We start from the raw sequence: 17,686 nt of genomic DNA, 5'->3' as shown, positions 1-17,686 counted from the left end.
CCCATTGTCTCGTTTACACAGGAAGTAGACATCAGGTCAGGGGTTTGGGCTTTGTTTAAACATACACTCAAATAGACCTATAAACATTATCTTTTTGGTATATATATTATCATTATTTTTTTCCGAACAACAGAGAGTGAATAATCAAAAAAATAACAGCTGATCTACAAAAGGGCGAGAGGAGTCTGTTGAGCTCTTAGTCAGTTTGGGTCAAGGTCGTCGAGGCTAATCACACGCGTCAACACATCTCGTAAACCTAGGATGAGCCTTCAAGATCAGCTGATAACAGGACGTTGTAAACACAGGCCATTCACAGCTGGTGTGCGAACGCTTGATAAGTCATCCCCCGTGGCCTTCTCTCTTTTTTAAATTAATTTCACTATCGTTTCTGTTTGTTTTCCTCTTCTAAGTCTGCTCATGAGTTCTCTCTTCTTTTTTACAGCTAGTCTCATAGTCACCAGTTAATGATGCCAAGAAAAAAAGTATATATATTAGAGAGTCGTCAGTCAGGGTTTGCAGTCAGCTCCTCCGGGAATCAACAGACACGAAACATACACTGAAAAAACGACAAACGAACGCCGCGTCCAACCAGGATGTGGAAAAAAACCAACAACTCATTTTGTACACACACAGCGTGACCCTCGAGCCTTACTTGCACTGCCTCACCTCGTCAGTGGTGTCTCCGTGCGGTCGGCAAGTGACAACACCACCTGAGGAAGGATGGAACAACACAGTGGTGATGGCAGAGGGATTGTGGAGAACTGGGAGTGGTCTTGTGCAGCTGCTGGGGTCTTGTTGCGGTTTTACAGGTGTATAGTTGTCATCTGTGCATACACATGTGCGTGTTATGCCTGTGTGTTTGCATTGTGTTGTGTTGAATTTTCTTTGTGTGTGTGTGTGAGTGGTGAGTGAGTGTGTGTGTGTGTGTGTGTGTGTGTGTGTGTGTGTGTGTGTGTGTGTGTGTGTGTGTGTGTGTGTGTGTGTGTGTGTATTCTGTACATTTGTATGGACACGCATATCTGATTCAATGAATGCATGTATCCACACATACATAGTACACGACTCTCATCATGATATTTTACTCTCATTAAAAAAAAAAATGCATTTGCTCAGTCACATAACGGCCATTAAACAACACAGCGAACTTCCTTTACCAACAGACACCTTGCAAACGGAATATCCCTGTCTGGCAACTCTAGATCAGCTGTGTGGAGGTGTCATGACAGAATGCTATGGACGCAAAGAACAGCTGACTCTGCGCTCTGGTGAGGATGGGGTCCTCGCGAGCACGATTTCAGTCACGGGAAATGTGCACTGACGTGGTAAGTCTGGATACCAGACTACTGACACTAGTGTTGTGATTGATACAACGGCATGGTAGTGAGAATGCGGAGGAAAAGAAAGAAAGGACAAAAGAAGAAGAAAAGAAAAAAAGGAGGGATATAGGGATAGAGAAAAGGCGGAAACTGATAATTGGGTCTGAAACAAAAGCATAATGGAGTTACAGGTGTGAAGTAGGAGACGTAGAGAGAGAGAGAGAGAGAGAGAGAGAGAGAGAGAGAGAGAGAGAGAGAGAGAGAGAGAGAGAGAGAGAGAGAGAGAGAGAGGACAACAAATACACCAATAATTATGCCAAAACAACCGAAGCAACACGAAGCAAGTCACAATCAACATCAATGACACTTCAGAGACACCCAGGCAGTGGTTGTGACTTCCGGAGTTATTTATCATTTATATTTTTTCGGGAGTGAGGGGCGCACGAAAACTCACCTCGAAACATTTCAAACTGACAATGGCAGTCACCTTGAAGGTCACAAGGTCAAACAGGAAAAAATGCCCTAAAGTCAATGTAAGTTCACACCATATTGTCTCAGGTATTGTGCGATTTTTTGGCCCGTCCTGGCTTGGCGCCGTCTTGGTCTCAGAAGTCTTGGTGTTCGAGACTCCCTCCTCGTGTTCGAACGAAATAGTCTACCTCAACCTATCAGTGATACGTCAGTAATAAAATGTACATCTGTAGTATTGTCTCTGGAGTAGCACATGGCAGTGTTCCTAGCCACTTACAGGATATACACATTTAAGATTGGATTTTAAAAAAAGTACATGAAGTGCAGACACCGACAACTCTTTCCCCTTCCTCCACTTGGGTCTTGAGTCCCAGAGATCTATCAGATTCTCTTGGGGGAGAAAAAACAATAACTTTCCTTCCCTTTCCATCACTAGCTGCATCTGGTCCATCTCGGAACGATGGCTGACTGGTGGTCCGACGTGGCTAGCAGAACAGCCAGCAATAGACCATGCATCGCCCGTCACAAGCAGAGCAACCCGTACCTTGCTAGTGGCTAGTAGACCACCTCCCTTCACTTAACTAATAATGAACAAGGGACCAGATCGCGGTATACCCAAAGAAGACACCCTTTAACAATACGCAATACACAGACAACACCAACCCCTCTTGGTTGTCTGCTCTACACAAAACACTATCTGAGGAAAACGTTCTAGCGGTGAGGTTACAGGCGAGAGTGGCACTTTGCGCATAAAGGCAGTGTGGGTCAGCCTGGCACTTTGAAGTGTAGTTTTACTGGAGTCGATTGGCACAGTTGGGTCTGATTTACATATCTAGTAATACTGATCTCACTTCCGTTTCGTAAGGCAGTTCTGCGTTTCCTTAATGAAAACCGAACTTCGTACACATAACTCTTAAGATCTTTGTTCATTGAGAGAAAAGAAGTTCAAAGGCTTTAAAATCATCCTTATTTTCTTCTGCATAATATCACACAACAATGCTAAATCATTGAGGAAGTGAGGCAACAGTTCTACTCAGCTTAGGACTGACTAAGCTGACTAATCGACATCCTTCACAATCTTCAATACGTACAAGTTTAAATCATATCATAACATTATAACAGTTTAAGGCGAGTATAAACTATGACTTTTTTTCATTTCCAAAGACTTTGTAGAAAACTTTCTGAAATTCACGGTTATTACAATGAAGGCAGCGTTGGGTATTATATATGAACGGAAACAAACAGTGATACACAGTATCTGAAAAATCTGTGTTGATACATCTCCAAAACACACTCGAAGAGAGAAGAGAGAGAAATAGAAAAACTCTTGGAAACCTATTCACACTTTCACTTTCACTCTTGACTGACCCTCCTCACAAGTGCCACTTCTGCCTGGCACCTTCACGACGAACAGAATGGAACAAACTAGCATTGAGTCGAGGGGATACTGCACCAATCCAAAATATCTGAGGACATGATAAGGTCTATATAAACATCTCAAAGCTTGTATATTAAAATCCTACGGTCGTTGTGTCACATAAAATTTACAAAGCTAATCTATACTCAAATGGAAATCCATCTAAATATACCAAGTGTTGTGAAAAAATTATGACATATTCGTACCTGCTATGATAGAGGAAGGAGCATTGGTGGAGACAAAGCACAGGTATTCTCAGCTATAAATGATCTCAAAACCGAATACCAGAAATAAATAATCGAGGAATTTCAATACCTATCTTGTCTCAGACAATTATGTCTATGGTAGATAATTCTAAACTGTACACTCTCTAGTATGACTTGAGCTTGGGTACAGCTATGAGTCTTGGCACGGGGAATGTTGGCACCATCGCTGTAGATTCAAACGGGGAAAGTCAAAGTCTTTCGAAGATCTTTAAAAAACAAACAGACATCTTAAGTACCTTTTCGTACCTCTTCTTCCATGGGTTTCATATGTGCATCCATCCGAAGCACATACACATTTATTATAATTATATATACATAGAGATGTATATATATATATATCCATAACGGTGCATTGATAAGTTGCAAGGGAATTATATATATATATGTATATATGTAAAAAAGAAGCACACAATGCATATTCATGAGCATGGTGATCTTAAGGCCAAAGAATTGTAAGAGTCCAGAGGCGTCTTTGTGCAGAGTGAGCCAGGGTGGCGTCGAGTGGCCTTGGCTTGTTTTCTGATGGTGTTGGTTTCCTTTGCCAAGTGTCAGTGGTGTTAGTGGTGGTGATACTGCGGGTGTTGGGGGTCGTGGTGGTGGACGTGGGATTCCTGCTGGTGGTGGTGAGGAGGTGGGTCGTGTTGGTGGTGGTGGTGGGGGTCGTGTTGGTGGTGGTGTGGGTCCATTGTGTGGTGATGAGGGTCGTAAGTGTGCGCGTGGGCATGCATGTGGTGTGGGTGCTCCACGGGCACCTCTCGGCCTCCTCGGCGTATCGCCAGGACCTCCCTCCGGATCATGCGCCCTACTTCCTGAGGCGTGAGGTAATCGGAACCCTCAGAGTACGAGGTCTTGCGGCTGGCGGGGGCGCTCTTGTACCCACAGTGTTTGTACAGCTCTTTCTCCTCTTTCGACGAGTAGATCCCCGGGAACTCCGTGTGGAGTACTGTCTGGATGTCATCCATTGTCATGTACTCATGGTCTTCGGGCATGGCCTCGCGCTCCGGGTGGCAGTCGTGGTGCGTGATACTTCCTGGCGCATGGCTGCAGCCAGGGCAGTCTGGGGTATCGCCTGCCCGGAAGGACCGGATCTCACCCATGGACAGGTAGCCTCCGCTGTCTCTTCTTGCCTCGCCGACAGATGCGCTTGAGATCCTCCTGTAGGCCCCTCGAACTTCGTCCATGGACATGTAGTCCTGGTCGTGGGTATGGTGGGGCAGGTTGGCATAATGAGGTTCATGGGGGGCGGGGGGAGGCGGAGGCTCCCGAGGAGGAGGTGGAAACCCACCAGGTAGGAGACGAGAGTCGCACTCCTTCCAGCAGTCCCCTTCGTCCCTCCAAAGTGAGGGATCTGTGGGGGGCTGCGGCGAGCTTAGTTTCCGAAGGGGACTGAAGGAGTGGCCCGTGGGAGTTCCCGCAGGAGTGGTAGTCACGGAGTCGTGGTGGGAGTGGAAGGGGATCCTTATGGCTGGCGAGGAAGGCGGCAAATACGACATGGAGCGCAATCTGCTCCCGGGGACGACGTCAGCGTCCGCCCAGTCCGAGTCCGTGTCCCTGACGGGTGTACCGCAACTCTGGGACCCTTTGTCTACAGCGAAACTGTCCATGGAATAACTGTTGGGGAACTTTGTGGAGAGGTCTTGGGGTGGTAAAAAGTTAATGCCCGACTTACGTTTTCTCTCTAAAGAGCCACTTTTCTCTTTAGGGAATTTCTTTAAGAAGCTAAAGGTCTTTGACATTAACTTTGGTGACTTGAGGAAAGCATAAGAGTCTTTTCCAGCGTGTCCTCCTGCTGCCTCCTCACTTGCGTCGGGAGGCTCGCCAGGGGGACCACTGGAAGCCTCGGGACGCCAGTACTGCCGGTGCTGACACGCCTGCTGCTGCTGCTGCTGTTGCTGCTGCTGCTGGGGCGTCTCGGGTGTGGAGGCGTCCGCGAGGGAGCTGTCCGTGCTGGGCGTCCGCTGACCCTGAAGAGAAAACTGACGGTGAAGTCTAAATCCTGGCTTAGACAACGGTGAGGTCTGTGTATCATTTTTGCCAGAACCCTTAAAGAGAAAAAGATGTTTGGGCCTAGGAATCATGGGGGACCTACTCGGGGAAACACCAAAAAGAGATCTTGCCTTCTGTTTTGGCGACATTTTGGGGGATGCTGAACGGCTTGACTGACGCTCTCGTCTATCAACGGGTTTCTTCTTGACTCTAGGCAGAGTGCCCAGGGCCTGCACCATTGCCATATCCTCACTACCTAATGTAGACAAATCATCATATCCTGAGCTCACATCGAGCATGCTTTCTGTGGAATGAGATTTGCTTTGAAATGAAAGACCAAATATTTTCTTGAGAGTACCTGACTTGGACAGAGCCTCTTCCGCCCACGGGTCAGGTGAGAAGGACTTCGGCCGCCTGGGAGGCAGTGGAGGAGGCTTCGTCTTTTCCTGGAAACTGTAACTCCGCTTAATATCCCTCCGGCACTTGTCAAGCTCCTCGTAATCGTGCTCTTTTGCTTGCTGGTTCGCTTGGGTCAGAGGCTTCAGGACGTCTACTATTTCCTCATACACTGTGCAAGCCTTAGAGGACGTTGTGAACTCCGAGAGCCGCCTGAACTCATCATGCTTGTCTGTCACTTCCTTGTAGGACTCCGACATGGTCCTGCTCAGACTCCCTTTCTTTCTCTCTTTGTGTGCCGCGCACGTCACGTTTAGATTCTTAGCGAAGAAGGACTTCCTGGCCCTTGCGCTCTGCAGGCACCATGCGCCCACCTTGGTCTCCACGTCCGGCTCCTCCTCCAGGGCGCTCATGCCTCGCCGGCTGGAGGGCTCCTGCTTTCCATCCCCTGCCTGAGGATCCGCCTTTTTGGCCTCGTCGCCCTCCACCGCCACCTCCCTGTTCTCGTCTTTCGTTCTGACGCCTGAGTCTATCGAGTCGGACTTGGTGACGAAGCGGCGGGCGGCGTTCTCGGACATGTACCTGCCGCCGTCGCAGTGCGTGGAGGGGGAGGCTGAGAGCCGGACGCCAGAGTCTGTGGACCGGTAGGAGTTGTAGGAACCAGAGGAGGACGTGCGGTCTTTAGGGAGGTCTGCCTGGCGGAGGTCAGCATCTTCGAGGTCGTCGTCACGCGACTCCAGCTCTTCGTCAGTCTCGTCCAGGCAGAGTTTGGCGAGGTTCGTCTCGCTCATCGACCTGCGGCGGGAGTGGCCCAGCAGCCGGCCCGGCAAAGGCGGCTCTCCTCGCAGCTCCTCAGCCAGGTTGCACTGACTGCTGCTCAGGCGGGTTGGAGTGTGGATGTTGCACAGAGGTTGCAGCTCGTGAATCTGAGCCAGATCTATGACGGATGTGGACTTGCGCATCTTGGGCGGGTCCGGCAGTCGCTGAGGCAACACCACCACGGAGCTGAGGGCGCCCGAGAGCTCCGACAGGTCGCTGATGAGGGAGACGTCGTCCGCGGCCGAGGCCGAGATGAGCTTGGAGACGGCCTCGTGAAGCCCCTCCAGCAGAGAGCTGAGTTCGGGCGAGAAGAAGTAGAGATAGGCCTCGCCGCACGGGTGGCATCTGCGGAAGGAGGGCCAGTTAGTCAGGGGAATTTTTGGGGGGAAAAGGGGGAATAATCTGCTCAAAAAGGGAAAGTTCGACCGTCAAAATCGAGGTATTCGAAAGTCGTGATTCAAAATTTCTTGAAGTCACAGCAACGATAGAGCGACTGACATTTCCACTGATGGAGAAAACAATTGTCTCCAACAATATATGAGGAGAGGAAGAGAAAGAAAGAAGTAGGAGAACGAGGGGAAGGAAGAGGAGAAAGGGGCAGGGAAAAGAAGAAGAGAAAGGGATAGGGAAAGGACGAAATGGAGGAGAAAATAATGTTATTAAAGGACATTTTGAGGGACGACTTCTGATACCTGTCGACTTTGACTCAAGAAAAAAACTTAGTTATAAAAACATATCACTTGTAACACAGTTGTATTTCATAGAAAAGGAGACTATAAATGGAATATACTTTTATTCAGAAAAAATATAGCCCACCTTGCAGGATGTTCAGATATCAAAAAGAGAGTAATGTTACACATTTGAAAAAATGCAAAACTATGAAAATATCAAATGGGATAAAAAAAAAATATCAAACTGACACACAAAATATTCGTTGTATTTTATACTTTAAATATGCACAGACAAACGCAATTATGACAACAATTGTGATATATTATTGCAGTCACATTAAGCCGTAACTTAACCTGGAAATGCTTTAGCTAAAAAAAATGAGTGAATAAATAAAGAACGAGAGAGAGAGAGAGAGAGAGAGAGAGAGAGAGAGAGAGAGAGAGAGAGAGAGAGAGAGAGAGAGAGAGAGAGAGAGAGAGAGAGAGAGAGAGAGAGAGAGAGAGAGAGAGAGAGAGAGAGAGAGAGAGCGAAAGAGAGAGAGAAAGAGAGAGAGAGAGAAGGAAGGGAAAATTACCAGATAGCCAGATAAACAGATAGAACAAGTAACTGAACAAAAAAAAAAAGAGAAAGAGAAAGAAAACAGACAGAGAAAGAGAAAGAGAGGAAAAAAGTAGGAAAAAAAATAGGAGCTAAAAAGATTTACTCTGTTATTCATCTCTCTTTTTTCTGTCGTATGAGTACCTTTAATCATCTCTCGAGCCACAGAACTTTCCGGGATGCTGCCATCTGCACCCGAGATGAGCAGGATTTAAGGGATGTTCGAAACTATAAAATTGATTTACTTTCTATCTCCCATATCTTTCTTCCATTCTCCCTCATTCGCTCTCTGGCTTCTCTGTGTCTCTGTCTGTCTGTCTGTCTGTCTGTCTGTCTGTCTGTCTTGTCTGTCTTGTCTGTCTGTCTGTCTGTCTGTCTGTCTGTCTGTCTGTCTGTCTGTCTGTCTGTCTGTCTGTCTGTCTGTCTGTCTGTCTGTCTGTCTGTCTTTCTCTCTCTTTCTCTTTCTCTCTCTCTCCGTCTCTCTCTCTCTCTCTCTCTCTCTCTCTCTCTCTCTCTCTCCTCTCTCTCTCTCTCTCTCTCTCTCTCTCTCTCTCTCTCTCTATCTATCTATCTTCTCTCTCTCTCTCTCTCCTCTCTCTCTCTCTCTCTCTCTCTCTCTCTCTCTCTCTCTCTTTGTATGTGTGTTCGAGTGTGTATGCGCGCGGTGTGTGTGTGTGTGTGTGTGTGTGTGTGTGTGTGTGTGTGTGTGTGTGTGTGTGTGTGTGTGTGTGTGTGTGTGTGTGTGTGTGTGTGTGTGTGTGTGTGTGTGTGTGTGTGTGTGTGTGTGTGTGTGTGTGTGTGTGTGTGTGTGTGTGTGTGTGTGCGCGTGTGTGTGCGTGTGGGTGCATGTGTATTTCTGGTTCTGTCTGTCTGTCTGTCTGTCCTTCTCCATCTCTCTTTCCCTCTCCCTCTCCCTCTCCCTTTCCCTGTCCCTGTCCCTTTTTCTCATCCCCTCCTTCCTCTTCCTTCCCTCCCTCTCCCTCTCTTCCTCCCTCCCTTTCATCCTCTCTTCTATCCTTCCTTTATACCTCCTTCTCCCTCTTTCATCTTCCATTCTCTTTCCTCGCTTCCTTGTCTCCTTCCATCCTCTCTCCTATCCTTCCTTCTTTTATACCTCCTTCTCCCTCTTTCATCTTCCATTCTCTTTCCTCTCTTCCTTGTCTCCTTCCATCCTCTCTCCTATCCTTCCTTCTTTTATACCTCCTTCTCCCTCTTTTATCTTCCATTCTCTTTTCTCTCTTCCTTGTCTTCTTCCTGATCCTCGTTTCCCTAGTGTCAGGTGTCAGTGTCATGCGTCATTATTACGTTAACGAGTGAGTGTTTGCCATTACGTTGATGGAGTGAACATTTGTCTCCAGCAAGAGAGGAGGAGAGAGAGAAGAGATAGGAGGAAAGGGAGGAGAGAGGAGACAGGAGGAGAGGGGAAAGGAGGAGAGAGGGGAAAGGAGGAGAGAGGGGAAAGGAGGAGAGAGGAGACAGGAGGAGAGGGGGGAAAGGAGGAAGAGAGGGGGGAAGGAGGAAGGGGAGGGGAGAGAGGAGGAAACGGAGGAGGGAGAGGAAAAGAGGAGAGGAGAAGAGGGGAAAGAGGAAAGGGCTAGAGAAAGATGGAAAGAATAAGAGAGGAGAAAAGAGGAAGGGGAAGAGGGAGCGGAAAAGAAGAAGAGAAGGAGAGGAGAAAGGAGGAATAAGAAAAGGGAAGGAAGAGGAAGAAAAGGAGAAGAGGGGAAAGGAAGAAAGAGAGAGAGAGGGATAGAAACAAAGGAGAAAGGAGGAAAAGGAGATAGAGGGGGGGGGGGGAAGGAAGAAAGAGAGAGAGAAGGATAGAAACAATAGGAAAAGAAAAAGAAGAAAAAGGAGAAAGAGAGGGATAGAAAAAAAAAACAGGAGAGGAGGGGGAGGGGGCAAGGCGGGGAGGCGAGAGAGGAAGGGGAGAGAGATAGATACAAGGATGGAGAAGGTATGAAATAGGGGGATGAGAGAGGGGAAAAGAAGAAAAGGAGAGGGGAAATGAGAAAGGAAGAAAAGGGAAAGAGAGAGGGAGAAGGAGAAAAGGGGGTTGGATAGGAGAAAGAGAGAGGCGAAGGAGAGCGAGGATATGAAGAAGCGGAAGAGGGAGAGAGAGAGATAGATAGATAGATAGATAGATAGATAGATAGATAGAGAGAGAGAGAGAGAGAGAGAGAGAGAGAGAGAGAGAGAAGAGAGAGAGAGAGAGAGAAGAGAGAGAGAGAGAGAGAGAGGAGAGAGAGAGAAGAGAGAAAGAAGAGAGAGAGAGAGAGAGAGAGAGAGACAGAGAGAGAGAGAGACAGAGATAGAGAGAGAGAGAGGAAGGACAGAGAGAGAGAGAGAGAGGAGAGAGAGAGAGAGAGAGAGAGAGGGGAGAGAGAGAGAGAGAGAGAGAGAGAGAGAAGAAGAAGAAGAAGAAACATGAGAAAAAATAAGAATAAGAGAGGAGACGAAGGCGAAAATAAACAAATAAATAATGATAAAAAGTAAAAAGATATATTAATAACAATGGTAATGATAATATTAATAACAAAATAACAACAACAACAACAACAACAATAATAATAATAATAATAATAATAATAATAATAATAATAATAATAATAATAATAATAATAATAATAATAATAATAATAATAATAATAATAATAATAATAATAATAATAATAGTGATAATAATAATAATATTAATAATAATAACAATAATAACAACAACAACAAATAATAATAATAATGATAATGATAATAAAAGTAATAATAATAATAGCAACAACAACAACAACAACAACAAAATCGCTCAAACAACAACAACAACAAAAAGAACAAATCGCACAAACAACAACAAAAGCAAAACGACACCAACAAAACAACAACAACAACAACAACAGCAACATCCCAGCGCGTCCAAAAACTCACGGTCTGGTTTGGATGATGAAGATTTTGCCTTCGTCCTCGACCTCACCTCCCGTGGCCACACACACGCGCTGAACCGAGGTCAAAGGCCACTCCACTCGCGTCGTCCCTGCGGAAGGGTCGAGAGAGGTCAACGAAGGTCATGGTGGGTTTAGTTGAGGTCAGGGATCATCTTGAGGAGAGGAGGGTAAGATGGAAGAGAGAGAGAGAGAGAGAGAGAGAGAGAGAGAGAGAGAGAGAGAGAGAGAGAGAGAGAGAGAGAGAGAAAAGAAAGAGAGAGAGAGTAGAGAGAGTAAAATAATAGTAAAGAGAGAGAGAGAGAGAGAGAGAGAGAGAGAGAGAGAGAGAGAGAGAGAGAGAGAGAGAGAGAGAGAGAGAGAAAGAGAAAGAGAGAGAGAAACACGATAAATGTGTTGAGATACAGATAGATAGATAAACAGATGGATAACTATAATGAGAAGGAGAGAGCAACATATAAAAACTATGTAAAAAAAAACTACAACTTAGAATTGTTATATTGAGCGGTCCCCTCCTTAAAAATATTAAGGAAATATGCAAATTATTAATTACATGTTTGAATAAAGTTATATAGAGGGATTATAAATATAAAAGATGAAATGATGAAAAAACAGATATTCGTATTTCCTAATTGCATAAAAAATATACATTGAAAAACGAAATAAATTTAGAGAGAGAGAGAGAAAAAAAAAGAAAACACGACAATATTTGAATAATAAGGATAATAATCGAATTTTTTTTTTTTTATTTCCTGAAGAGAGAAAAGATTCATGATTTACATATGTTCACTAGACTTTTAACACGTAAATTAAAATAATTTAATAATCTACATATAGTTTTGTTCATTAATCAGAAATTCATCAACGAATACTGAATGAACGAATTAAGAAGAGAGACAACACAGAGATAATAAATAAATAAATGATAATAAATTGATAATTGGTAATGAAGACATACCTGGAATAAAGTGATAATTAAAGACAATTGACTAATTATGCTTTTCCTCATTACTGCTTTTATTACTTTGAAAATGAAAAACGAAAGAGAGAAAGAGGGAAAAAAAGGAAAAAGGAAATGAAAGAGAAACAGAAAAAAAAATGGAGAGAAAATATTGAAAAATAAATAAAGAAAGAAAAAAAAGAAAAAAAAAGAAAGAAAAGAAAAAAAAGAGAAAATAAAAGAAAGAAAAAATAATAAAACAAAAATCCAAGTAAAAAAGAATTCTATTGATTTTTTGTTGATAGAAAAAAAAAACTTTTCAGGGACGATTACTTAAACAGAAAATGGGAGAAAGCGAAAGAGCAATTGGACTGGCAAAGGAGTGAAGAGAAGAGAAGAAGAGAAGAGAAGAAGAGAAGAGAAGAAGAAAAGAGAAGGAAAGAGTAAACAAGAAAACACTTTTTACTCACATTCTTTTCTTGTTTATTTGCCAAACGTTTTATTTCTTTTTATTTCTTCAATTATACATTCAGGAATTTTTACACGTTCTCTTTGTCGGCATCGCCATAATACTGTTTGTTTATTTTTTTTATTTGATTTCATTCTGTTTTCTATTCTCTGGATTGCATTTTTTTTTACTGAGTGTTTTTTTTTCTCTTTATCTCCTCTATCCTTGTTTTATTTACCTTTCTGTCCTTCTTCTCTCACTTACAATCTCTCTCTCTCTCCTTCTCTCTCTCTCTCTCTCTCTCTCTCTCTCTCTCTCTCTCTCTCTCTCTTCCTCTCTTACTTCATATCCATCTCCAAAACCTTTCGATTTTCTCTCTTTTTTTTCACCCTTATTCTGAGGGGGACGCGTGTGGAGGTGGGAGGGGGCTAGGGGGAAGGGCCTCGGAGAAAAGGAGGGGAGGAGGGGCCTAAGGGAGGGGACGAGAGGCCTAAGGGAGGGGAGGAGGGTCCTATGGGAGGGGAGGAAGAGGAGGAGGAAGAGGAGAGGAGGAGGAGGGGAGGAGGAGTAGGAAGAGGAGGAGGAGGAGGAGAGGAAGAGGAAGAGGAAGAGGAAGAGGAGGAGAAGGAGGAGGAGGAGGAGGAAGAGGAAGAGGAAGAGGAAGAGGAGGAGGAGGAGGAGGAGGAGGGGATGTGGTAGGGGCGTGGCCCTGGGAATCACGTCTCTGTGGCACTGAGTCAACACCGGCCGAACGTACCTCCGCGTCGAGTATTTGCCGACGCTTCGAGTAATACTTCAGATTAATTAGGGCCCGGGATCAGTCTGGCCTTAAGTCCCGGATGAGGCGGGTCTCTGAATTAGGAGGGAGGACCGAGTGTGAACGCGGGGGGCGGGGGGGGGGGGTGAGAGTGCTTGTCTGGAAGTGTGAAAGTCGAGTGTGGGTGGATGGGGAGGGGTGGGTAGATAAAATAAAAGATAAATAGATAAATAAAAGAGAGGAAGGGAGGGAGAGGGCGCGAAGGAGGATGGTGGGAGGGTGTGGAGAGGGAGAGGGAGAGAGAGAGAGAGAGGAGAGAGAGAGAGAGAGAGAAGAGAGAGAGAGAGAGAGAGAGAGAGAGAGAGAGAGAGAGAGAGAGAGAGAGAGAGAGAGAGAAGAGAGAGAGAGAGAGAGAGAGAGAGAGAGAGAGAAAGAGAGAGAGAAAGATTAAGAGAGCAAGTAGCATCTTTTCAAAGGTCAATAATTTTCTCTTGAACTTTTAAGGATTTTCGGTGTCCTGAAGAATCTAAAGAAATCCAGAATGATAATTTCCTTAAACAATATTACATGAACGATATAATTTGAATAATTCTCCATTTATAAGAATAAACCATCGGTATCCATTTATCACAGTAAAAAATAGTAAAGAAAGGAAAGAAAAAAAAAAGAAAAATATATATTTCTCCTTCTCCTTCCCTTATTTATCAGCTTCCTTCATTTTGTATTTATACCTTTACCCTTTTTTCTTTTGCTGGACTTTCCACACATACATAAACATAAATATACATATACACAAATACATACGTAAACACACAAATGCACACACAAACACACAAATACATATATAAACAAACACACATACATAAACAACACATACATACATACATACATAAACACACACAGTCGTATTGGTCATAGATTCATACATACTATACATTCACACACACTCACACATAAATACATATAATATCCATCTAAAAACATAACAACACAAGCTAAAAAAAAAAAAAAAAAAAAAAAAAAAAATTGCTCTCTGCCTCACACAAGAAAACATCAATGAAACTGTATGTAATCAATAACAACTGCAACATTTACATTGCACGCTGTCACCCTCTCCGTTTTCCCTCGTGGATGTGTGTGTGCAGTGTTTCTCTCATCGGCAAACAATCCTGTTGCAGTAATGTGTTGCACTAATGCTGGCCTTTGTTGCAAACCATTTAGGATATGAGTCCGAGTCAAGGGCCTTAGCTTTTGCCCTTCAGGAGGATGGAGGAGGGGGGGAGGGGGTGCAATAGATGGGGATGGTTGGGTGGAGAGGGAGGGAGGGGAAGGAAGGAGGAAGGGAGGGAGGGAGGGAAGGAGGGAGGGAGGGAAGGAGTGAGGGAGGGAGGGAGAAAGGGAGGGATGGAGGGAGGGAGGGAGGGAGGGAAGGAGAGGAGGGAGAGAGGGAGGGAAGGAAGGGGAGGGAAGGAGAGCGAGAGAAAAGAGAGAGAGAGAGAGAGAGAGAGAGAAGGAGAGAGGAGGAGAGGAGAGGAGAGGAGAGGGAGGAGAGAGGAGGGGGAGGAGAGAGAGAGAGAGAGAGAGAGAGAGAGAGAGAGAGAGAGAGTATGACATACACACGAATATATTTGTATACACACACACACACACACACACACACACACACACACACACACACACACACATATATATATATATTATATATATATATATATATATATATATATATTATATATATATATATATATATATATATATACATATATATACATATATATGTTTATATATATACCTATACATATATATGTGTATATACACATATATTTATGTATGTATATAGGGGTGTGTGTATTCATATGAATATGTATATATATGTATATATACATATGAATATGTATATATATGTATATATACATATATACACACATACACCACACACACACACACACACACACATTCACACACACACACATATTTATATATATGACCATCTGCTCACACCTACGCAGTTCAAACGCACCAGCCCCGAAGCGAACACGGTGAGCAGAACCGAACGCGGCCAACAGCGCTTCGCTTTATCGTAAATCGCGAGAGAATTTCAAGTCTCGCGCCCTTTGGGGAGGAAAACAACGGAGGAGGAGGGGAGGAGGAGGAGGGGGGGCGAGGGAGCTGAGCGCTGATCCTCCCGTGGTGATGGAGGAGGAAAAGGGTTTTTTTTTCTTTTCTTTTCTTGAATGCTTAAAAAAGTTTTTTTTTATTTTCTGAAGAGGTTGGGGTGGATGCTGTGTTATATAGATACATATACACGCGCGCGCGCGCGCGCACACACACACACACACACATACACACACACACACACACACACTCAAATACCGATAGAGTTTTATATTGCTAGATATAGTGTACATTGATACACTGTAGGTATATCGATTTCAAAAGTATTCACTAATAAAACACTAACACCATAGTTGCCAATCATAGCGAAACCTGAAAGGGCGGTGCTACGGTGCATTTCCAATATATGAGAAAGAGAAAATGATTTTGTGAACTCTGAAATACCCAAACTGTGCAACGGACGACCAAAGTTCGTTAAACTGGCGCGAAGTTTGAATTTACAAAAGCAGAATTCTATTATTAGTGTTCCAATATCCCGAGGTTATTATGTAATATGAAAACTAGGGGGAAAAATATGTCTGGCTGTTTTGTTGTCACTGAATTGAATTAGAGAATTCAATTATGAGCGAAGGGAGGTGGGGGTCACAGCAGAAATGTAAATTATATGTACATATATACATTGTGTTATGCTAAATGAACATAGGATTAATCATAATTAAATGAATGTATTCGATGAAGATGGCGACGAAAATAAAAGTAAATAGATGATAAAGATTAATTAAATTACTTCCTTTTTTATTATATAATTATCCAACGTTTAATTATTCAAAATTCTTTTTCAAAATCTTTTTCATTCTCTCCTATGTTTTTTTTTCTCCCTTTTACGTTGTTTATTCTCACACCTTTACATTTTCTCTTTTGTTTTCAACGTATCTCCTTTGTTATTTTCCCTTTTCATGTTTTCTCTGATCTCCCCCTGTCACTGGTTCCTCTGTTGTCTCGTCACCCACTGTTATTCGTGTTCTTCATTCTCCTCATTCATTTCGCTCTTCCATTTCCAACTTTCACTCATCTCTTACTTTCGAGTTATTATTCCTTTTTCTCTTACGCATCCATTTTTGAAAATGTTTTACTCTTTCTGTTTCCCCTCGCTCTCACTCTTTCTATTATCTCTCTATCTCTGTTCCTTTCTCTCCTCACCCCTCTCTCTCTCTTTCTCCATCTCGCTTTCTCTCCCCCCCCTCTCTCTCTCTCTTCTCCCTCCCTCCTCCCTCCCTACCTCCGTCTCTCTCTCTCCCTCTCTCTCTCCCTCTCTCTCTCTCTCTCTCTCTCTCTCTCTCTCTCTCTCTCTCTCTCTCTCTCTCTCCCCTTCCCTTTCTACTCCATTCATTCCAACCCGTCAAATGTTTATCAAATTTATGACTTTTGCCAAAGGATGGGCAGACGCCGTTCGAGCGAGCAGAAGACATAGAGGCGTGAAGAGGACCCAGAAGCAAAGCATTCTCGCCCCTATGGTCACACGACGGCGGGGAAAGAGGAGAGGAAGAGGAAGAAGAAGAGGAAGAAGGAAGCTTGTAAGACAGAGGCTGGCCTTCCTTAAATCATCAATATATCGTCAAATATTGTGCTTCTGCACGTGAGGATGATGCATGCAAAGGGCGATGGGGAGGTGGTGTTTGCGTGGTATGGAAGGAAAGGAGAGATATGAGAGGAGATAGGAGATAGAGAGAGAGAGAGAGGAAAGGAGGGAGGAAGGGATGGAGGGAGGGAAGGAGAGAGAAAGAGAGATTAATTCCAGAATGGAAAATCTCTCCTTCTCTCCCTCACACCCATTCACACACACACACTTCCCCCCACCAACCCTCTCCCCACAACCCCCCCACACAATCCCCCCTACACACACACACACACACACACACACACACACACACACACACACACACACACACACACACACACACACACTCTCACTCTCACTCTCACTCTCACTCTCACTCTCACTCTCACTCTCTCTCTCTCTCTCTCTCTCTCTCTCTCTCTCTCTCTCTCTCTCTCTCTCCACCCCAACTGGCCGCCCGGAAGTGTTTTACATATCAGTGGACTGAAGGCGAGAGTAAAGTAAACTCCCTTTATCGCCCTGGGCTGCGGCGCAACGGCCCTCTACCTTCTTAAATGCAAAATTTATCGGATTCGTCTGGAGGAGTGCGGGCTGGGTCGTTGTATTTTTTTTTTGTTTTATTATTATTTTTTTTTCGTTTTTGTTTTTATAGGATGGTGGGGTGTGTAGCTTAGCTTTGTTTTGTTTTAATACTCTTTTTATTTGTGGGTTTTTGGTCATTTGGTCATTGTTTTTGTTTATTGTTTGTGAAATAGATAAATGTCTTTCATCTTGTTTGTTAAAGATGGATATCCTACAATTTGTTTGTTAAAAATAGTTAAATATCCTTCACTTTCTTTGTTCAAAAAGTTAAATATCCTCCAATTTGCTTGTTAAAAATAGCTGAACATCCTCCAATTTGTTTGCTTAAAATAGGTACAAAATTCCCATTT

General features: G+C 44.0%; 1 protein-coding gene across 1 annotated transcript in view; it reads right to left on the bottom strand.

The window, feature by feature from the left end:
- The window catches only part of LOC119583431, a gene marked incomplete at its 5' end in the record, with an annotated part of 11,891 nt that extends 923 nt beyond the window's left edge, over positions 1-10,968 (bottom strand). Inside the window, 2 exon segments of the mRNA XM_037931910.1 lie at positions 1-7,016; positions 10,863-10,968. The exon segment at positions 1-7,016 is cut by the window's left edge and continues 923 nt beyond it. Coding sequence (XP_037787838.1) covers positions 4,028-6,814 — 2,787 coding nt within the window. The 3' untranslated portion in view covers positions 1-4,027.
- Between the last annotated feature and the right edge of the window lie 6,718 nt (positions 10,969-17,686).

Source organism: Penaeus monodon, chromosome 2, assembly GCF_015228065.2.
Source record: "Penaeus monodon isolate SGIC_2016 chromosome 2, NSTDA_Pmon_1, whole genome shotgun sequence".
Taxonomy (NCBI): Eukaryota; Metazoa; Arthropoda; class Malacostraca; order Decapoda; family Penaeidae; genus Penaeus; species Penaeus monodon.
The sequence above is the reverse complement of the archived record's forward strand: the minus strand, read 5'-3'. Positions and strand labels throughout refer to the sequence as shown.